Source organism: Corythoichthys intestinalis, chromosome 1 (assembly GCF_030265065.1).
Source record: "Corythoichthys intestinalis isolate RoL2023-P3 chromosome 1, ASM3026506v1, whole genome shotgun sequence".
Taxonomy (NCBI): Eukaryota; Metazoa; Chordata; class Actinopteri; order Syngnathiformes; family Syngnathidae; genus Corythoichthys; species Corythoichthys intestinalis.
The window spans coordinates 58,185,617-58,209,183 of NC_080395.1; the positions used below are offsets into that span (position 1 = coordinate 58,185,617).

A 23,567-nucleotide genomic window follows, 5' to 3' on the forward strand; every position below is an offset into this window, starting at 1 on the left:
TTGTTATAATTTTGTTAAGAAGAAGATATTATGCCTTGTGCACTACTTTTATATATTATAATTTAATAATTTCAGTTTTCAATAAACAAACAACAATTATATTTACTTGTGTTTTTTTTTTTGTTTTTTTTGCTTTTCGCTGATCCGAAAAATGATCCGATCCATGACTCTTGATCCGAGGAACGATCCGATCCGTGAGTTTTGTGATCCGTTGCACCCCTATTGATTTGTATAAAGCTGGGTAAGGATACAAAACCATCTCTAAAAGTCTGGATGTTCATCAGTCAACAGTCAGAGAAGTTGTCTACAAATGTAGAGGGTTTGTCCCTGTTGCTTCTCTCCCAAGGAGTGGCCGTCCACCAAAGATGACGCCAAGAGTTCAGCGCGGAATACTCAGAGAGGTAAAAAAGAACCATAGAGTGTCTGCTAAAGATTTACACTGGTACAGTCCAATATCTCTGTGCACACATCAACTATATATAAATCTATGGCCAAGAATGGTGTTCATGGGAGGACTTCACAGAGGAAGCAACTGCTGTCTTAAAAAAAAAACAATGTTGCTTGTTTAATGTTCACAAAAAGGAACTTGGACACTCCACAGAAGTTTTGGCAAAGTTTTTTGTGGACTGATGAAACCACAGTTGGATTGTTTGGGAGTAAAAAACGTCATGTGTGGCGGAAGAATGGAGCAGCTCACCAACATCAACACCTCATGCCCACCGTAAAGCATGGTGGAGGGAGCATCACGATTTGGGGCTGTTTTACTGCCTCAGGGTCTGGACAACTTGCAATCATTAATAAGAATGAATTCAAAAGTTTATCAGGATGTTTTGCAGGAAAACCTGAGGCCGTCTGTCAGACAGTTGAAGCTAAAAAAGAGGATGCATGCTGCAACAAGACAATGATCCAAAACACAGAAGTAAATCAACTTCATAATAGTTTCAGAAGAACAAAATACACGTTCTGGAGTGGCCAAGTCAAAGTCAAGACTTGAACCCCATTAAGATGCTGTGGCATGACCTAAAGACAGCGATTCATGCCAGACATCCCAGGAATCTGACTGAACTACAGCAGTTTTGTAGAAAGGAATGGAACAAGATTAGTCCTGATCGATGTGCCAGACTGATCTGCAGCTACAGGAAGTGTCTGGTTGAAGTTATTGCTACCAAATAGGGGGGCACTTAATATTAAATGTGATGGTTCACTCACTTATCCCCCCCCCTTTTGTTATTGTTTGCATAATATCCTCATTAAAATATGAAAACCTATAAAAAAAAAAAAAGCAGACACTGTTTTTTCATCTATGTAATTTGACAAAGATCAAATTTGATGGTGATTTTATGCAGAAATGTGAGAAATTCCAAAAAGTTCAGATACTTTTTCATACCACTGTATGCTGTGGGACTGCTTTGCAGAATCTGGCACAGGGTATGTTGAACAGTGAAAAATAAAGAGTATCAAATTTAAAAAAAATAAAATAAAATAAAGAAAAAGAACTGCAAACCAAAAAACAACTGCATGTCACAAAACACAAAGACAAATAAGAAAATAAAGCAAAATTAATTTACCGGAAAAAGTGTATACTAGTGATAAAATACATTCATCACTAATTGGATGAATTTACAGGAAAATGAAGGGCACTGGTGAGAAGGTTGACCATCCCTGATTGGACGAGCGGGAAGACGTGATTGGACGCCTTATTTTTTATTTTTATTTTTTATAACCTATCCTGTTCAGAAACTCAATTTTGTCCCAGCCAGTACTAGCCGTAGCAACACCCCTATTGACATGGGGAGTCTGTACGTGCGGGTGTGAAAGTAAATTGCCCAATGCAATGAGTCAACTTCATCACGAGAGCCCACCTTTTCCGGTAGATTCGTCCAATCAACGATGAGTATACTTTGTCACTAATATCCACCTTCCGGTAAATTAATTTCATTTTGTTTTCTGATTTGTTTTTGTGTATGAGATTTGCAGTTAATTTTTGATGTCTCATTGTGCTTGTTGATTTGTTTTTATGTTCTGTGATTTGCAGCTGTTTTTTTTTTTTTCTTTTCTTTTTTTTTTTTTTTTTTGTGGTCATTGTGTTTTCATTTGCCGGTGTGCTTTCATTTTTTTCTGCCATTTTATTTTGTAAGTTTCAGTTGGTTTTTTGATTTGCTGTTGTATTTTTTTATTATATCCCATTATAAATTTTGGTTTGCCAGGATGATTTTTAAATTGCCGTTGTGGTCTGCACTTAAGGGCCACTGTAGTTGTGTAGCAAAGTACTATAGGTTAATAAAACCATATTTTTTTATCAGAGTTTTTGGTAACACTTTACAATGAGGGTCCCTTAATTAATATTAGTTAATGCATTTTTGGACAGTAACTAATGTTTAAGTAACATGACAATAATTCATTTAATCCCTTATCCAACATTTATTAATATATTAATTAACATGAATTAATGCATTAGGTTAATGCATTAGTTAATGCATTTTAAGACATTAACTAATCTTTAAGGAACATTACAATTATTCATATAATCCCTTATTTAGCATTTAGTAATAAATTAATTAACATTAGTAAATGCATAACCAGACAGTAACTAATAGTTAATTAAAAATATATATAGGCCTATATAGGGTTAGGGTTCATTAACTTAAGCATTTATAATTTCTTAGTTAAGGGACACATGTGCTACACTTTACAATAAGGGTCCAAAAAAAGCATTCAGTAATTGTTAATAAAGGTTAGGGGGGGTTGGAGGGACTTAAGCATTCTTTATTACTTGTTTAAGGGACACATGTGCTACACTTTATAATAAGGGTCCAAAAAGCATTCAGTAATGGTTAATTAAGGTTAGGTAATACTTATGAGGTTAGGTTATAATATATAATAAATATAATAAATTACTTAACATTAATTCCCATATACATTAGTGCATTAATAAATAGTTATTAATGTATACTGGCACTAGTAAGTGATTGTTATTTTAAAATGAGAAACATTGCTCTGTGAGTCCTTGGGTGCTGCTAAACTAACCTTAAGTTTGGTATTATTTCATGTGAACGTACCTCATAAGTATTACTTAACCTTAATTAACCATTACTGAATGTTTTTTGGACCCTTATTGTAAAGTGTAGCTCATGTGTCCCTTAACTAAGAAATTATAAACGCTTAAGTCCCCCCCTCCCCCCCTTAACCTTTATTAACCATTACTGAATGGTTTTTGGACCCCTATTATAAAGTATAGCACATGTGTCCCTTAACTAAGAAATTATAAATGCTTAAGTTAACAAACCCTAACCCCTATATAGGCCTATTTTTTTTTTTAATTATAACAAACCATTAGTTACTGACTTTTTATGCATTAGCTAATTCTTTAAATAATGTTTTAACTCATGTTAATTAATATATAAATAAATAAATGTTTGATAAGCAATTATATTAATTACTGTAATCTTACTTAAAATTAGTTATTGTCTAAAAATGCATAATCTAATGTTAATTAAGGGACCCTTATTGTAAAGTGTTACCGAGTTTTTCATAGTTATTATTATTATTATTATTATACTATTTCAAAAATTCTAAAGCAGTTTCTGATTTTGATTAGTTAATTTTATTTATTTATTTATTTATTTACTTATTTATTTATTTTCATTTAAAATGATTTCTTTGACATCTATGGTTTTTCTGTCATGAACAGAGGCGTGGCAACGCCTTTATGCACGTTTGTAACTTATGACATTGTTTTGAAACAGTTTTAAAAGTTTTTAAACTTTTGTGTGACACGATACATTGCTGGCCATAAGTATTGGCACCCCTGCAACTATGTCAGATAATGCTCAATTTCTCCCAGAAAATGATTGCAATTACAAATGTTTTGGTAGTAATATCTACATTTATTTTTTTTGCAATGAAAAAACACGAAAGACAACGAAAAAAATGGGCCAGACAAAACTATTGGCACACTCAGCCTAATACTTGGTAACACAACCTTTAGACAAAATAACTGTGAACAACCGTTTCCGGTATCCATCAGTGAGTTTCTTACAATGCTCTGCTGGAAACTTGGACAATTCTTCTTTGGCCAACTGCTCAAGGTCTCTCAGATTTGAAGGGTGCCTTGTCCAAACTGTCATTCAGGTCTGGACTCATTGCTGGCCACTTTAGAAGTCTCCAGTGCTTTCCCTCAAATCCTTTTCTAGTGCATTTTGAAGTGTGTTTTGGGTCATTGTCCTGCTGAAAGACCTACGCTCCGACTGCAGGACAGCTTGAACTTGTTTGGGTGTTAGGCGAAGTTCCACCATCCGCACAATCTTTGGTTGAAATCTCTCGTCAATTTTTCTTTTCCGTCCACATCTAGGGAGGTTAGCCACAGTGCTATGGGTTTTACACTTATTGATGACACTGCGCACGGTAGACACAGGAACATTCAGGTCTTTGGTGATGGACTTGTAGCCTTGAGATGACCCAAGCTTCCTCACAATTTTGCTTCTCAAGTCCTTAGACAGTTCTTTGGTCTTCTTTCTTTTCTGCATGCTCAATTTCTCCATGCTCAGCACACAAGGAAACACGACAGAGGTTGACTCAATCAACTTCAATCCATTTTAACTGGCTGCAAGTGTGATTTAGTTATTGCCACCACCTGTTAAAGTGGGGCAAATAAGTATTTAGTCAACCACTAATTGTGCAAGTTCTCCCACTTGAAAATATTAGAGAGGCCTGTAATTGTCAACATGGGTAAACCTCAACCATGAGAGACAGAATGTGAAAAAAATAAATAAACAGAAAATCACATGGTTTGATTTTTAAAGAATTTATCTGCAAATCATGGTGGAAAATAAGTATTTGGTCAATACCAAAAGTTCATCTCAATACTTTGTTATGTACCCTTTATTGGCAATAACGGAGGCCAAACGTTTTCTGTAACTCTTCCCAAGCTTTTCACACACTGTTGCTGGTATTTTGGCCCATTCCTCCATGCAGATCTCCCCTAGAGCAGGGGTTGGGGTTAGGCAACACGGACTTTCAACTCTCTCCACAGATTTTCTATGGGGTTGAGATCTGGAGACTTGCTAGGCCACTTCAGGACCTTGAAATGCTTCTTACGAAGCCACTCCTTTGTTGCCCTGGCTGTGTGTTTGGGATCATTGTCATGCTGAAAGACCCAGCCACGTCTTATCTTCAATGACCTTGCTGATGGAAGATGGAAGATTTTGACTCAAAATCTCTCGATTTTTGGCCCCATTCATTCTTTCCTGTACACAGATCAGTCGTCCTGGACCCTTTGCAGAAAAACGGCCCCAAAGCATGATGTTTCCACCCCCATGCTTCACAGTGGGTATGGTGTAATTCAGTATTCTTTTTCTTCCAAACACGAGAACCTGTGTTTCAACCAAAAAGTTCTATTTTGGTTTCATCTGACCATAACACATTCTCCCAGTCCTCTCCTGGATCATCCAAATGCTCTCCAGCGAACCGCAGACGGGCCTGGACGTGTACTTTCTTCAGCAGGGGGACACGTCTGGCAGTGCAGGATTTGAGTCCCTGGCGGCGCATTGTGTTACTGATAGTAGCCTTTGTTACTGTGGTCCCAGCTCCCTGTAGGTCATTCACTAGGTCCCCACGTATGGTTCTGGGATTTTTGCTCATCGTTCCTGTTATCATTTTGACTCCACGGGGTGAGGAGGGAGTCGAAAGTCCGTGTTGCCCAACGACAGCCCCAAAACATCACTGCTCTACAGGAGATCTGCATGGAGGAATGGGCCAAAATACCAGCAACAGTGTGTGAAAAGCTTGTGAAGAGTTACAGAAAACGTTTGGCCTCTGTTATTGCCAACAAAGGGTACATAACAAAGTATTGAGATGAACTTTTGGTATTGACCGAATACTTATTTTTACACCATGATTTGCAAATAAATTATTTAAAAATCAAACAATGTGATTTTCTGAGTTTTTTCCACATTCTGTCTCTCATGGTTAAGGTTTACCCATGTTGATAATTACAGGCTTCTCTAACATTTTTAAGGGGGAGAACTTGCACAATTAGTGGTTGACTAAATACTTATTTGCCCCACTGTATGTGCCACAGGTAAGTAACAGGTGCTGTCAATTACACAAATTAGAGAAGCATCACATGATTTTTCAAAGGGTGCCAATACTTTTGTCAGGCCCATTTTTGGAGTTTTTTTGTAAAATGATAATGATTTTTAAAAAAAACAAAAATCCAATCTCTTTTGTGTTTTTTTCATTGGAAGCAAAATAAACGATATTATTACCAAAGCATTTGTAATTGCAATCATTTTCTGGGAGAAATTTAGCATTATCTGACATAATTGCAGGGGTGCCAATACTTTTGGCCAGCACTGTCCTGGAAATGAAAACAGGATTATATCTCAACTATCTTAAAATCTGAAGTTAGTGATGGTGACAACTTGCATGTTTTCTTCCACTTGAACACTAGTCAGTATTGTAATACTATGCAAAAAGACATTTGTTATAGAAAATAAGAGAGGCCGAGTATTTGTTCACATTAACAGTAAATTCATGCAAGACTTTATTGAGATGTAACCGTGGCTATCCATAATGATTTATATGAGATATTTGAGGGTTCTTTTCTGAAGGACAGGTGATGAGCACTGTGGTAGAAGTTAAAAGTCCACAACTCGCACAGCTAAGCAATATTCAATAAGAGCATTAAGAGGAGCTTGAAATAACTAATACATAAACCATCAGGCACACTTGATGTGGGAAAGGCAAGGCAGTTTTATTTTAGTATCTACCGTTTCATACACACATATTGAAGTGTTAAAAATGCCTCAACATCGTTGTTGTCTTGTCTCCATATAAAATAATAAATGTTTTTTCTTAAACTGTATTTTTGGCCTTGGTTTACATAACTACCATGTACCTGCTGCCCACTGATTGCTGTGGTAGTCTTTTTGTGAGCTGATGTAATCTGTTAAATAAATACTCTATTTGTAGGTTTTATGAAATCCAGCTGTCAAGTGAGATTAATTAGGGTAATTCATTCAAGTGACATATTTCCAGCATGTGTTTTATTCATCTACAATGAAAGAGGAGGATCACTTCCAGTCGGGTACAGTAGTTGCTATTAATACAGAGTAATTTAGGAAAAGGAATTTCAGGTTTACAGTATGCAAATAAATTAGCATTATGTGTTTTTTTTTTTTCAATTGGGTTCTTTGACTCTGACAAAGGCTGGAAGGCCTCATCTTATCCTGCCATACTCTAGGATGTAAGTCAACTGACATGGCTTAGTTTACAGTTCCCTAAGGTGCATTCTTGGTATGAGGTCACTAACACAATGATTATTTGCCTTCTTGCCACCAGATCTTTCTTGATGACCTTTCAAAGGGTCATCTGCCTTCAACTCTCTCTTTATTGTTAGGGAGCTGCTCCTTTGTTTATTTCGCACCGTTTTGCGGTTTTTCTTTTGTTTTGGTGTTGTTCGTGTATTTGTGTGGAGGCTTTTTAATGGCTTCTTATTGATGGACTGACAATCGATACCAAATAAATAAATAAACACCTCTCTCTCTAACTTCCACTGTCTTTTGCTCTCTCAAGTATCTTCCTCGGTCTCTCTCTCTCTCTCTCTCTCTCTCTCTCTCTCTCTCTCTCTCTCTCTCTCGCTCGCTCGCTCGCTCGCTCTACCTCTTACAAGATAAGACCAAAGGTTTTCTCTCACAGGCCATGACTTGCCTAACTCATTGCTACTATTGACAGTGATAAAAATCTAATACACTTTGACCAGGAGGGGTGATCGCTGCCAGCCCTCATGGTAAAAATGGATTTTGGACCGCTATCGCTTTCAATGGCACAGGAATGTGATCGTCCCATGTCAGCCATCCCAGTTCAAATGGATGTGAAGTATATCACCGTCAGTGGTAGCCAATGAGAGGAGTGACTTTTAATTCATAATCCAAAGGACTTAAAAAACATGTTCAACTTCTACAGCTATAGAGTCATAAGGCCAAACACTGATTTAGATAATGGTACGAATGCCCTTTTTTGTTATTTCAAAGGTGTTCTAGTCGTTTGAGGTCAGGACTTTGTAAAGACCAGTCAGGTAAACCTGCGCCAGACTTTCACAACCATGTTTTACCTTACTTTTTACACTGCTGCATTTTGGTACAGGAACAGGCCATCCTCTGTTCCCACAAAAGAATTGTCCAAAATATCATAGCAGATCAGTAGGATGGACCCGTCAGCATTTTAACCAATTCCATCCTTCTGTAATATTCCTGTTCCAACATGACAGTGCACCAGTGCTCAATGGAAAGTGCATGAAAACATGAATCAGTTCTACATGTGGACCCTGTCAACCAATGTCAATAAAATAAAGTACATACTTGTATATGTAAGTGCATAAAAAGACAACCATATTGTGTAATTCCAGAGATGTTGTTTGCGAAATGCACAGTACATTTGTCTTTATTTCCTTATTGCTAGGGCAGAACTGACACATCTTTGGTTTAGAATCAGGTGGTCTGAGGGGAATTATAGTCTTGGCTGTGCTGGTCAATGTTGAGGAAGGACAGGCTCAGGGGGTTGTAGGCGCTGACGCTCATGGCATGGATGGAGTGTTTGTTAAAGTTTCTGCGGCTATCTAAAGGCTGTGGCAGCTGTGTCTCCCCTTTGCTCATTTACAAGGGATCTTCCAAGGTCCTCGAAAAAAACGTTTTCCACTTGTTGATTTTAGTTGACTTTCCCACTTGGATATTGTGTGTCCAAAACACAAATGAATAGAGATACAGATGGGAAATTATAAAATACAACCATTGGTTATGGTCAATTACTAGCAACTTTGGGTAACTGTTATATGTCCAGATGGTCCACTTCTCCTTTGTGTTTACGATAATTCAGGATTATTATAGTATTTTCTCTTCTTCTTTCATCTTTGTGAAAAGTGGGTTCACAGTGGGGCAAATACGTATTTAGTCAACCACCAATCGTGCAAGTTCTCTTACTTGAAAAGATTAGAGAGTCCTGTAATTGTGAACATGGGTAAACCTCAACCATGAGAGACAGAGTGTGGAAAAAAACAGAAAATCACATTGTTTGATTTTTTAAAGAATTTATTTCCAAATTAGAGTGGAAAATAAGTATTTGGTAACCTACAAACAACCAAGATTTCTGGCTGTCAATGAGGGCTAACTTCTTCCAACGAGTTCTCACGAGGCTCAACTCCTTACCTGTATTAATGGCACCTGTTTTAACTCATTATGGGTATAAAAGACACCTGTCCACAAGCTCAGTCAGTCACACTCCAAACTCCACCATGGCCAAGACCAAAGAGCTATCGAAGGACACCAGAGACAAAATTGTAGACCTGCACCAGGCTGGGAAGACTGAATTTGCAATAGGTTAAACGCTTAGTGTAAAGAAATCAACTGTGGGAGCAATTATTAGAAAATGGAAGACATACAAGTTCAGTGATAATCTCCCTCCATCTGCGGCTCCATGCAAGATCTCACCCTGTGGCGTCAACATAATTACTAGAACGGTGAGCAAAAATCCCAGAACCACACGGGGGGACCTAGTGAATGACCTACAGAGAGCTTTGACCACAGTAACAAAGGCCACTATCAGTAACACAATGCGCCGCCAGGGACTCAAATCCTGCACTGCCAGATGTGCCCGCCTGCTGAAGCCAGTACACGTCCAGGCCCGTCTGCGGTTCGCTAGAGAGCATTTGGATGATCAAGAAGAGGACTGGGAGAATGTGTTATGGTCAGATGAAACCAAAATAGAACTTTTTGGTAGAAACACAGGTTCTCGTGTTTGGATGAGAAAGAATACTGAATTGCATCCGAAGAACACCATACCCACTCCGGAGCATGGGGGTGGAAACATCATGCTTTGGGGCTGTTTTTCTGCAAAGGGACCAGGACAACTGATCTGTGTAAAGGAAAGAATGAATGGGGCCATGTATCGAGGGATTTTGAGTGAAAATCTCCTTCCATCAGCAAGGGCTTTGAAGATGAGACGTGGCTGGGTCTTTCAGCATGACAATGATCCCAAACACACAGCAAGGGCAACAAAGGAGTGGCTTCGTAAGAAGCATTTCAAGGTCCTGGAGTGGCCTAGCCAGTCTCCAGATCTCAACCCCATAGAAAATTTGTGAAGGGAGTTGAAAATCCGTGTTGCCCAATGACAGCCCCAAAACATCACTGCTCTAGAGGAGATCTGCATGGAGGAATGGGCCAAAATATCAGCAACAGTGTGTGAAAAGCTTGTGAAGAGTTACAGAAAACGTTTGGCCTCCGTTATTGCCAACAAAGGGTACATAACAAAGTATTGAGATGAACTTTTGGTATGACCAAACACTTATTTTCCACCATGATTTGCAAATAAATTCTTTTATAATCAAACAATGTGATTTTCTGTTTTTTTCCACATTCTGTCTCTCATGGTTGAGGTTTACCCATGTTGACAATTACAGGCCTCTGTAATATTTTCAAGTGGGAGAACTTGCACAGTTAGTGGTTGACTAAATACTTATTTGCCTAATTGTATATGTGTTTTGTTTGAGGGGGTGTGCATGTGTGTGTAGTGGTATTGGTTAAGTGGTGGGCGTATGGGTAATCATTGATGGGGTTTTGTTCTTGTCTGATATACAGTGGTTGATGAAGTGATCACATCTTCAGACCAAACTGTTGTCTACTTATTTTGTAGCAAAGCAGCTCGTGATTACTACTTTATTTATCGGACTATAAGGCACACCAGATTATAAGGCAAGAGTCTAAACTATTGCACAGTAAAGAAAGTAAAGAATTGTGAAGCACTGCACAGGAGGAAGGTTTTACTCTCTATTCAGCTTCTTGCAATGTTAACAAGGACATCATTGATGATTGCTCATGGTCTTCAACATCCGCTTCCTGCTTGTGTATCACCTCTCATACAAACTCCCTCTCACTGTTTCTGTCCATTGTATGTAGATGGAAGCACATGTTCCACACTTGCACACGGAATGGCTTTCGTCTTTCCCAATTGGATTGTTATCACCATTAGAACTTTCTGTGCTTTTGAGTTGTTTTACAAAATGGGTGACCAATTCCTAGTTTCAGGACAATTGATATTTGGCTTCAGTAACAGGGTTTATGTTTTAGCAATTTGGGGATACTGGAAAAGCTCTCTATAAGTCATGGATGACTGATACTGTAGGAAGAGGTTGAAGACATTCATGATGACTGTGACATTCTGTTCTGTCTTCAGGTTAAACTGATCAAAGCGGAGATGGAAAAGAAAACCAAAATCATTAAGGATTTACAACAAGAGGTGAGTTCACTATAAATCATATTCAAGGGTCGTTTATACACTTACAAGTTTATTTTTTTATTTTTATTTTTTTTTAACATTCATTTATTTATTTATTTATTTTTAACCAGGTTTGACCGATCTGGAGTTAACTTTTAATTAAACTGCAAATAAGCTATCAACCTTCTTCCCCATCTACACTTTCCAATCATATGAACAACTACAGATGCAGTGGCGGCTGGTGATAAAAAAAAAAAAAAAAAAAAAAAAGAAAAAGAAATAAACACTTGCACTTACAGTATTATACCGTGGCGGAGAAGTTTCTGGAAGATTGCATATTCTGAATGCTTTGCAAAAGGAATAATATAACACAAAGGCCAATTGCCCCAACACGAACATAAAAGGACAACAATGGAAACAGACTTATAGAAAAGAAGTAGACATGATGACAACGACTACCGCATACACATACCGCCAGTAAAAATAAAGTCATCTCACTGTCGCATACGCTTCACTGGCTAACAATAGCAGCTAAAGTTATACAACAATCTCTCCTCGATGACTACTGAAAAGCCTAAGGCTGAAAATGAGCAGAATTCAATAAAAGTGAAATATAAACCGTTAATGTGTGGTTTGCACCTCTGCCTCACAGAGGCACACCTCCTGCCATAGTTAGCTGGTATAGGCTTCAGCACCCTCATGAAGTTTAAGTGGCACAGAAGATGATGAATGAATAAACCGTTAAATAAATAAATCATAAAATGCTGCTTGCAAATGTGTTGCTTACCTTTTTCAGCTATCCACAATGTATCCAACAGTATGTGTGGGGAGCATGCTGCGAGTAAGTAAGGAAAAGTAATTCCTAAGCAAGATTAATACAACATGTCATAAATCGATACTACGGGATATTAAAGACTGCTATTTTAAAATGACCAACCGTATTTGGTTATGAGTGTGCACGACGAAGCACCACACAGCACTCACCTAGTGATCTAATCCTTGAGTTTGCCACAAAGCTGTCACTGTTTGAGTGACAGGTGCATCTTAGTTGCCAGGGTACGGTCATCAATGAGATGACCGTGACCAAACTTGCTGTTCCATTAATGGCTTCTCCAGGGACAAACCTTGTTCAGAAATAGAGGATACGTTCTTCTTTAAGAATAGCTGTTAACGTCACTGAGCAGTAGCTCTTGAGGTGTTTAGGATTCTGTGTTTTGGGTAAGCATCACACAAGAGGACCTACAGTGGGGAGAACAAGTATTTGATACACTGCCAATGGGTTTTCCCATTGACTCTGTATCAAATACTTGTTCTCCCCACTGTACATAGCTGTGAAACTATCCCAAGCTTCAGGCTGAGGTTGAAAATCTTCTTCATGATCTTGCACAGCTGGTTAGCACAAGAGGGCCTGAAGCTGATGACATCAGGGTCTAAACTGCTTATTTGCCCTTATTTTGCAGACCTCTGTTTTGGATTTATCTTGACCAGAGTTGTGACGACATGAACACAAAATATGTAAAAAAAAAAAAAAAGGACTTTTTAGTGATTTAAGGCGATTGCGTAACAGGCTCAATTAATGTTTTTAAGTTGAGCATCTTAGTATGTTTCCTTGCACATTTGAGGTGTTTAGGTCAGGGGGTGTCATCATTTATGGCTAATTAATGTTAAATTTTGTTCCCAATATTTACCTACTGTGCTTTCTGTTAAAGATTGCTTAAGATTTAAGTTTTAACTGTTAGTAAACTTTTGTTTTTCTGTCAAGCCCTCAAGGATCTTTTGACGAGGGACTATAGAAATAAACTAGACATGTTCTGAGATACCGACCGTCCCACTGACAAAATTGTGTACATAGACCAAAATAAAAGCAGTGATCATGAGGCATTATCATTGTTACAGATGGATTTTGGTTATCACAATAGTCTCCAATTCATTTGCATGAGGAGTTATCAACATTAAATAAATAAAACCAAGTGCGGCTGGAAGACTAATATAGTCCAATATAGTATGGTGTGAGCATGTTTTCCTTGGAAATGCAATGTTAGTCAACAAGTTTAGACAAAACACTTTATAGTGAATAGTTTTGGAACATCGCCATTTAAATTATGTTGTGTTATTGGTTTTTAATTTCAATGAATGCATACATTGACTTGGGTCTCAAGTGATTTACTTATTGCAGAGCGATTAAATCAGTGATCAAAACAAATGGTTGCTGTACACGTGGGTTGTATTGCACAGTAGATCTGTGTAAAGTGACTAAATGGCCAATAAAGAAGGCCATGATTTGCCTTGATAATGGGCAATTAGGTATTACTTTACTCTTAAACACCATGGAAATAGACCAAATAAAGCACTTGATAACAGCTGAGGTTTATCATAATGGGCGTCAGGCACTTTTGTGTAATGCCGTATTTTTACATAATTTGATCTCTAGCCTTTTAAGGTCACTTCATTTCAATTTGCCACCTTGTGTAAATATTATTCTTGATTAATTACATAATGATAATTGAGCAATCAAGACTCAGAAATATCTCAATAAATCCACATTTTGAAAAAAGTAAATGTAGAAGTTTTAAAGTGACCCTCCAGACTAAATGGTCCCATCCAGTTTACTAGCCCAAAAGTAATCTCTATAATCACCTGACTAGCAACCATTAGTCCCAGTCTATCTAGTAGTTTTGACACAGCTCCCATCAAAAATGTGTTTGATCCACTGAGCTACAACACTTCGGGCCCAGAGCGCCAATGGCGTGTGATGTCACACGAGGTGTTTACGCTATCTTTAGGCCGCACTTCCCTTGTAATTATTCCATTCAAGAGTGACTGGGTACAATAATGGTATGCATCTGCATCTGTGTGGCTGTTGTCAATCATGTGAGCCTAGTGTGGGAACACTGCACATATTTTCGAAAGGTGCTGTAATACTGTGACGACGGCCAAAGATGGAAGGGGGTACACGAATGCCAAAGACATTCCCAAGCATGAATACATTTTTTTTCATTATTGCACAAGAAAGCTGTGGTTTCAACGAGAACATGGTTAAGGTAAACCTCAAGAAAGTGCATTTATGGAACGGCCAGACCGACATACACAGTGAATTGGTTTCCGTGCTACAAGCTGGCGCACACAAGGCACCGCTGGTGTTGCACCATCTGCACAGTTTGTTGATGGCTTCCGAGAGCCGATGCTCCTGTTTATTGCATCGCAAGCGCCTGTGGCACTGCTACGAAAGGAGTTTCTGTAGCGTACTCAAAGTGAGCCATCATATTTGTTGTATGAAGTGAGTGCGTAGGTGTTGGAGATTGGGCGAGTTTTCGCCGAACTGGGAGGAGGTTATATTTTTGGTTTGTTTGGGATGGAGAGTGCCTTTACGATCTAGCAACTCTGAGATGCAGGTCCTGATCTCCGTACTCGCGTAAGAGGGGCTGGAAAAGGAATAGTTTTTCTTTTTTTTTCTCTTGCTGAACGGCACCAGTCCGCAGACCAGCGGTAGGGGACCCCTGGTCTAGAGGATCACTTTAACGAGTTGATTTGGGAAACTATATGGCCTATTCATCAAGGATAAAAAAAAAAAAAAAAATACATACTCCTTTAACAGAACGCGTTTCAATTTCAATGTCAGAATAGCAATTATGTATGTACTAGAAATTTAGAAACCTTTCACTGTTTTGGCAGCATGGTCTCAGCACAATTAGCGCATAGAGGATTGCTTTTTATTTTTCCTACAATTTAGTTTGTTATACATTTTTTCCATTATGTGTCCCTGATGCTTAGAATCAGCAAGCCACGATGCTTGCACTGCACTGGCAGATGTCTCAACCAGTTGCTCCATCATCATATGATTGCCTAATTGCTGACATTTGCTTTTTTCTGTCCCAGATCTGCATCACTTAGAAAATGCCCTTCCAAGGTTTCTGGGCCAATGTAATCACATACAGAAAGGATCGTTTGTGCTCAGCAGAACATCTCTGACATCTGTGATGACCTGACATTTAAACTGGGTGCATGCACAGAATCTATTAGCGTGTCACTTACCGAAATGTATTGTGTTCAGAAAGTCAAACAGTAACAATGTTAAACTATTACAGTAGAACCTTTAAAGTCTGATACAAATAGATACAAATTTTATTTCATTAAATCTAGTTCAGGATCAAACTGTGGCTAATTGTGAAAGCCTTATTAATTGCACAGGGAATGTTTTGAATAACATTATACTTGAGGTAAGTGACTTACATTTTGTAATTTGTTTTGTATCGTCATAATTATGATTCATATCTTTCTCATTGCAAATCTGAAAATATGTAATTAGAAGCCAAGACAGATACAGGTGCTTGTAGTACTTTTTCCAGGCATATTTTTCCTGTTTTCGATCAAAGGATACATATATGTGGTGTAATCACAAGATAATACATACAGTGAGGAATTCATAATGCTTAAAAATTACATTTTTTATAATAAATGTCATCTCATGGCTATTACTCAAACATCTGCTTTCATAAAAATAAGATGTGGAAATTCAGAGCAAAGCTGGAAGGACCATCTTTTACTATAATTATGTTCACCCATCTCAGCTTTAGTCGTTAAATGTGGCTTGTCATCTTGCACACCAATCTTGAGTGTGTCGTGATGTGAGGTAGCGTAGCAGTTGCAATTCAATCTGAAAAATGGTACCTATGTGTTTTCTGGTTTACAACGATAATTGAAGAATGACGCACAGTACACGTGAACTTAGATCCTGCTGGGTTTCATCAGCCGTGCACAGAGAATTGTAATGGACAGCTTTGCTACACATTACTGTCATTGTGTCTGATGCTTCTAGCCTTAAATATCATTGCACCACGGTGTACTGTGTACCTATTACATCCTGGTTAAGGATGAACGAAATAATGAATAATTTAAACTGTGGTATGAGAATGACACAAGTACAACTAAATAAACTGAATTAAATTAACATAACTGAACAAAAGTAAAATTAATACAATTGTGCATATCTGAAAAGAAAATAGAAGAGGTAAAACCAAATGTGTTCCTACAATTTCTTTGTAACCCTTAACAACGTTGAGAAAAAGGCACAGTTGGAACTTGTCGTTGCTTGTTAGACAATGATAAAACAATACGGCACCATAAGTTTGAAACTGAAATAGCAAGCCAGCAGGATTTTTTTTTAAAAATAAAAATGTTGCCTTCTTCCCCAGCAAATTCACATAAAACACTTAGCTGCAGGATGTTAGCAGCATGAAGAATTAAAAGTGTTCTCATTACCTAGCTGGTGTATTGCTCAATGACTCAATAGCCACAGCATGAACAAAAAAAGATTCTCTGAGTGCCATCAAGACTCTGTCAGAAGTAATTTCACACATATGATTGCTGAAACGCATTCAGAGGGTAAGTGCACTAGCGAAAAAAGGAGCTTTAAGTGAAATGGAATGAGAAGAGATGTGAACTAATGTCACTTTTTACTCAGAGATGGCAGGTGATACACAGCCTGATTGACTATGTCCATAGATTAAAAGAAAGAAGGGCTGACTTCTTATGCAAAGGGTCGGGTGGCGTTAGTTATATTTGCACTTCCTTGATTGTGTATGGTTGCATTATGGAATTACATTCGACCCTTTGCTCATCAACAGTAAGATAATTTTCTAAACGGAATTTAAAGTGCCTATGACAGCCAAAAGCATGTTTATTTCATATTTCACGCGGTATTTCATGCTCCTGAATCAAATGTTTTAATCCCACGCCATGAAAACAAGTGACTTCCGGCCGGAGTCTAGATTGAGGAAGAAGGCGAATGTGAAGTCAGCGGACTAATCCTCTTCACTATGCAGCCATTACTATAGTTTGCAGAACGACTGTGGATTCAGCTGATTTTGCAGATTAATTTGTTTATTTTTCGAATCTCGCAAGCCCAATGTGCTGCAGGCTTTTGTTGCTGCCCTAGGGAGAGGCATGTGAGCTTTTTTGGTTTTCAAAAAGATCTTGTTCACCGTGAAGAATAGGCAAAACAAGTCCGACAACTGTGGGATCATTGGACGGATGAGGAAGTGAGTAAGTTACGTGTTTTATATTCCGTCAAATACTGGGATCATGGCACACATTTTAATAAGGAGTTGGCTTGCATTTTGTGGGTGACAATGCTCCCTGTCCACCGAAAAGGCGAGAGTGGCCTGGGAGGGGAGGGGACGACCGATGGCTTGTCGCACACCATGGTAGCCGCCCAATGAGCGCCCATGCTCGGGCAGCCACACGCTCTCGTCTGCGGTTCTTGATTGTGTAGAGACTTACACCCCTCTCAGACTTCTCCATGTGCCCGCCGAGAGAGCGTTATCCTCTGGTTGGGCTCAGGCAGCCACGCGCTCTGACGCCGACCGGTTTTTCCACCGAGAATGTGCCATTTTTGGCCTTCATTCCCCTGCTGCATTCCCGGCGACAAGCGCAGCAGGGGAATGACGAGCCGAAACTTGCTCGCAGTCGGGGGCTTGCCAATCATTGAAGAAAATCACCCTCACTTCCGTGTGTGACTTCCAGTAGTCGTGGTAGTTTTGTGTGATTTTTTTGTGTTCAAAAGGCGAGGGAGAGACTTGGAAGAGCTGCTCCATTCGGGTTAGCATGTAGCCTAGCTATCACACTCCTCTTTTGTTTACTCTCCTCCCTAGTCCCTGCTGGGAAATGACAAGAACTGGACTAACTCCGGTGGCATAAATACCCTTTAGGGAGGTTTAAGAAGTCGGCAGTTTTGACCATTGTGCAGTAATTTAGCCCTGTCATACTGAATAAATGCATTTTTGATATTTCATATACCATTTAGCACAAGACTGTTATTTGTCATGACCATACCATTTATTTAGCAATCGGAGAAAAATACTTAGATACAAAGAATATTCTGTAAAAATCTAGAACAGAGAAAAAACAATGATGACATTTTACAGCATGTTCTAGTCATCAGCCTCGTGTTTGTTCTCATTCTGAATCCTCCTCCTCCTCCAAATATGACTCAAACATATATGGCTGAACGCCACAGGCTTCCTCTGGATTGACAATATCACTTCAAAGATCCACACATGAACCAGAATCGCTGAAAAACGCTTCCTCCTCCGTTGGGCAGAATTCTGAAATCACTACTCTGCCGACATCATCACCCAGATGGAACCGCCAGAGCGTCATAATGACAGGCGGGGCTAAACGGCAGAATAAAAGACTCATTTCTCGTCATCTGCGCTTTGCCAAATTGTTGTATATAGTCGAATTGTCTGAAAATATGATTTTCCTTCCAATAATAATACTCTTTAAGATTTTTTATGGTGTCGCAGGCACTTTAATTTAATTACAAAATTTGTGACCAAACAAAAAAGATGGTGCCTGGTGTCCCATTTTTTTCATTGTCCATCATTTTTTCTCTTTTTTTTTTTCAACCTAATTCTCAGTTTTCCATCAAACACTCACACCTAAACCTTTCTTATTAATGCTTTTTACACTAGCGGCAGACTTCTGTGAAAGGAGATTTTCCGCACAAATTTACTCTTGCCTATGGTAACGCATCCTTGCGCCTCCTCAACACATTTCGCAGGTGGTGTGCTAAATGTTGCTTGTACCAGTGTGAAAAAGCATTTAGCCTTGCATATCTTAAGTTAAGACCAAGGGGAATTGGCTAAAATATACAACATATAGCAAACGCTTAATTCATTGTTTTCATTTGTTTACATTGCATGTGTTAATGATTGTTTGTTCTGTATGAAAATTGTAGCATTTGTATCGGTTTGTTTCCAGCATTTTTTTATCAAAGGGGAAAAAAACAATGAAACATTTAGATTTTGGACTTAGCAACTATTAGTGAGGGTGCACATAAGTAATAAGGGCAACAGGAGTAGTAAGACATGCAAGTAAGGTGAATTGGCTCGAACTGGACCAAGAATGTTGTTGTCAATGTGGTAAAATTAGTTATTTCTTGTCTTAGCTCTTGATAAATTGCTCAGTGCGTTTTTTCAGTGTTAGTCTATTGACACTGCTGCCTTTGCAAGAAATCATGTGGAATGAGCTGTCTTCTTCTTTTTTGCGGGTCATCCTTTGTACCCAGCCTAAAGTTAGAAGTTGACTGAATTTATGAAGCCTTTTTAATGGGCTTCTGCCAAGATAGGCCCTATGAAATGGCAGTTTGTGACGAGACTCCCTTCCTTTTTGTCTTGGTTTGCGCTTTTCCACCTTTGTTGTTGTTTGCTTTACATTGTGCGTCGTAGGAACACGTTCAAATACAGCAAATGAGACCATAGTATTGTGACTGCTACTGCTTGAAAGCAATCATATGGCCACAGGCCGCCGTGTTGTTGTAACTGCTAACATTTTTGCAGTCAGTCCCATTTTTGTTTTTGCTGAACAGAGAATAATGTTGGGCTGGCTTTCTATGGTACGGCTGCGAACAGTGGGACTGCAAGGAGCCTCTCACTCCAACATGGAGCAAAGTGGGTCCCAGGGGAGATTTGGAGAGGAATGAGTTTTAGTGATAAAAAGAAGAGTGACACGAGAGAGATGAATTGATCGAACAACATAGAAAAAAAAAATAAAGGAAAAACTGTTGGAAGACTGCAGTTGCTAGTTTCAAACTTACCTTGTAGTGAGTGATATCATGCATGCAGTGATCGTACATCTACGATCCCAACAGCCTCTTAGTGGTGAAAAGAGACATCCGTTTACACAAGAGGGAAGGGAGTTATGGAGTATATTGATTGAATTGTAGGAATTTGTGGGGTTATTTGTGATTGAAATTTTGGCTTTGTGTCTGTTTTTGTGAACCGTTTATGTACACTACCGGTAATTGCATGGTACAAGTTATTTTACATGTCTTCATTTGTATATTTTTATTTTTGCTTTGTTTCATTTTGCAAGTAAGTGGGCATCACAAATAATACACAAATATGTCCTAAATAACAATTAATTAAATAAATACATATGAAAAGAATAAGAAATATTAGCACCATTGTTAACCGTGAAATAAAACATTTTTGCCGTAGCTCGTCTGTGATGAAATCTGTTGCAGTGATACATCAAAGCTGAAAGGCCAAATTGTGGTGCACTGTTTAATACTAATATGAAGACATTAGCTCACCATGCAAAGGGGCCGATTATGTTAAAAATGTAATTTCCCCACCCAAGTACTTTAATACACGGAAAAGAAAAATTGGTGTTTTTTTTTTTTTTTAATTTGCATATAATATGCATATTTTATTTCCATTCACTCATGGTTTAATTGTTTGGAGTCCATAAAGTATTTCGGCATTGCAAATTCAGCCATTCATTTTCTCTTGCACTTACTTAACTTTATTGCTTAAACTAGCATATAATCAATTACAGCAAGTAATGAATAGGAATGATCCTAGCATGTTGAAAGAATCACACAAAACACATTTGGATATAACACTTACTTTAACCCAAAAGAAAAATTTGACCAAATTACTCATTACAACAGTAGTTGGGAGCCTATGGCTCATGAGCCAGATTTGGCTCTTTTGACCGTTGCATCTGGCTCGCAGACAAATCTTTAAGTATTTAAAAATGGGGGGAAAAAAATATTTAAAAAATAAAAAGTTTTGTTGTACTCCTTTGCACGGTGACGGCGACGGTCACCGGCGACTAGAAAGCCGGTTCGCAGTAATTTTACTGGGAAAGTGCCAAACATACATGTCATTGTGTCTATCTATTTATCCATCTATCAATCGCATAGACACTGTTCAAGGGGGGTTGGCATATTTTGCTGTTGAAAATAGCGGCCGATGTGCGCACATGCGTGAGATCAGGAAGTAAACTTCCCTCGTTTTCAGCTTCGTTTTCTGCAGTGTCTGCTAATTTTAGAAACCTTTCTGAGAAGAAGGCAAAAAGAAAAAAAAAGACGCGGAGTATCGTAGTTTTCAGCAGGAATGGACAGGATAAAGGCAAGAGCAATCAAATTGAAGCGACGCAAGTGAAGGACATAAATGTGTTTTTTTTCTCCCGTTTCGGATGAGTCAACAGACGTAAGCAATGCATCCCAGTTTTGCGTGATTGCAAGGTTTTGACTATAAAAGGGACAACAAGAGGGGAGAATTTATTGAAGTCCTTCACTGAGTTCGCTAAAGAAAAAAATCTACCAATGGATAAACCTGTTTCGGTGTGCGCTGATGGTGCTCCGTGCGTGGTGGGGAAAAACAGGATTCGTGGTGCTTATTCTTGAAAATGAAGAGAGATGCATCCTAAGTTTCTTAACGCCTGCATGAAGCATAACTTCACCAAGTGTCAACCAGACTACAAAGTCATCAGCAAAACCATGCAGCACCAGAACTCGCATTATGGTAAGAAATACTCGTCATTGGTTAGCAACAGCATAACAATGTTATTAAAAAGAATTCAGGGACTTATTGTATTTTCAAAGTGTTGAAATTACCTAAAATGCACATATTACTTGTATTTTTAGTTTTAAACATATTGTATGGCTCTCACGGAGTTATGTGTAAAAATATGAGGTGCTCATGGCTCTCTCAGCCAAAGGGGTTCCTGACCTCTGCATTACAGCATTAGCAAACAATTAGAATTTCATTAACTCTGACTGACTGGCTAAAAGCTAATATTTCCGGTATAGAAATAGGAACACACTGAATTCTTCTCCCACATGTGACTTTCACTATGCACAAAGGTCCCTGACAAACCAATTTCGGTTCTTGTTCATCCCATATTTATTTTATGGATTTGAGGTTAAAAAAAAAAATTCCTCTTCCCAAAATTCATTCAACCACACTTGTATAGACCAGTTTAAAGTATGCATATTTTGCTTTCAACCAGCGCCCCAAGTACATGGCTGATAGGTCGATTGAACACTTCAATTTGTCCATAAATGTTATGAGCATGAATAATTGGTTGGCAACCGGTTCAGGGTATATCCAATTACCTACCTGTAGACCGGTGGGATAGGCTCTAGCACTCCAGTGACCTTTGAGAGGATAAGTGCTACGAAGAATAAATGAATGATATTGAATTACCTATCTGCCGGAGAGACCTACATGCGAGTATATCCGATAGATATTGGGTTATCAGCTAGTTTAAGAAAATGTGACACAACAATTAGTCTTTTTGAGTGCAAAGCCAGCACTTGATCAAAGTACTCATTGCAATTGGAATGAGCTTTGCCTCAAACAAAGGAAATTTTAAGTATACTTACTTAGAGCTCATGCTCGCTGCATTTCTCTTGTTATGTACGCATTGAATCAATGTGAGCAGAAATGATCAAAACCAAGAGGCAAGACAGCAAAATATAGTTTTTGTCTCAAGCTGTCATTTGGCGTCAGTGCTGTATTCCTCACTTGTGCACATACACTTTCGTTTCTGAACTTAGACCCAAATATTAAATGTAATTTTTTCCCTCACATGAACACATCTAAAACTGTCAAGGGAACTGACTAAAAAAAACAAATAAACACACAAAAAAACTAGGCTAGATTTAGAATTCACATAAAAATTAATTAATCAATTGGCATGTTTTTAAACATTATCTCAAAGTACAGTTTTATCTCAGTCAGATTGCAAGTAAAATTATACATAAATATACTGTATTTATATATTATATAATTTCTCGCCTTCTGGTAGCAGACTTGAGCATGAGGATGACACAGATCCAGAGTTTTTGGACACCCACATCAGTGGGTTGACTCAGATTTGGCAATGAATGAGAGGTTACTCAAGTGCTGAAGGGATTTTTCTTTTCACTGAGTCCAATGGAAACAAAGGACCATTGCCCCCTCTGTTGAGTTGCTTTGGTGCCAAAGATCAAGTCACTGTCAAGGCTGCATATGCAGAAAGACCATCCTTAGATTGGCGGCAGGTTGGCACTGAGTGCTGGTTCTTATGGCGGGCATGCCAATGTCCTGTGGGGACCTCAGAGGATGAACTAAGCCAAAGAGCTGGCGCCCGGTAGGCTATTTGTGTTGTTCTATTGTTTAGATGTTTTTTTCCTCTCTAAATTCCCATGACATCTTGTTCCAGACCAGCTCAAAATGTGTTTTGGTGGGGGAAGGACAGGACATGTTTTCTTTAGCAACTAAACAACATTATTCATAGAAGGCAATATCTTTTTCAGTTAATGGAATGGTTGCCTATGCTTATCTCTGGTTTGTAGTATTGCATCATTCCTATTCATTTAATGTTAGGAATATAATTTTGGGTGGATTGGATCTATTGGTAGATTGTGCTCTCAAAGTATGAAAACTGCAGCTTCAATCCTCCAGTCCTCTGGTGGATTTTCCAAGTCCTTGACCACAATGATTTTATTTTTTAAGTTGCTTATC

The 23,567-nt window shown here is 38.4% G+C and overlaps 1 protein-coding gene across 1 annotated transcript in view; it reads left to right on the forward strand.

Annotated features, from left to right (window-relative positions):
* The window catches only part of luzp2 (leucine zipper protein 2), a 227,077-nt gene that overhangs the window by 146,326 nt on the left and 57,184 nt on the right, over positions 1-23,567 (forward strand). The window contains exon 5 of the mRNA XM_057833100.1: positions 11,227-11,289. Coding sequence (XP_057689083.1) covers positions 11,227-11,289 — 63 coding nt within the window. The remainder of the gene's footprint in view (positions 1-11,226; positions 11,290-23,567) is intronic.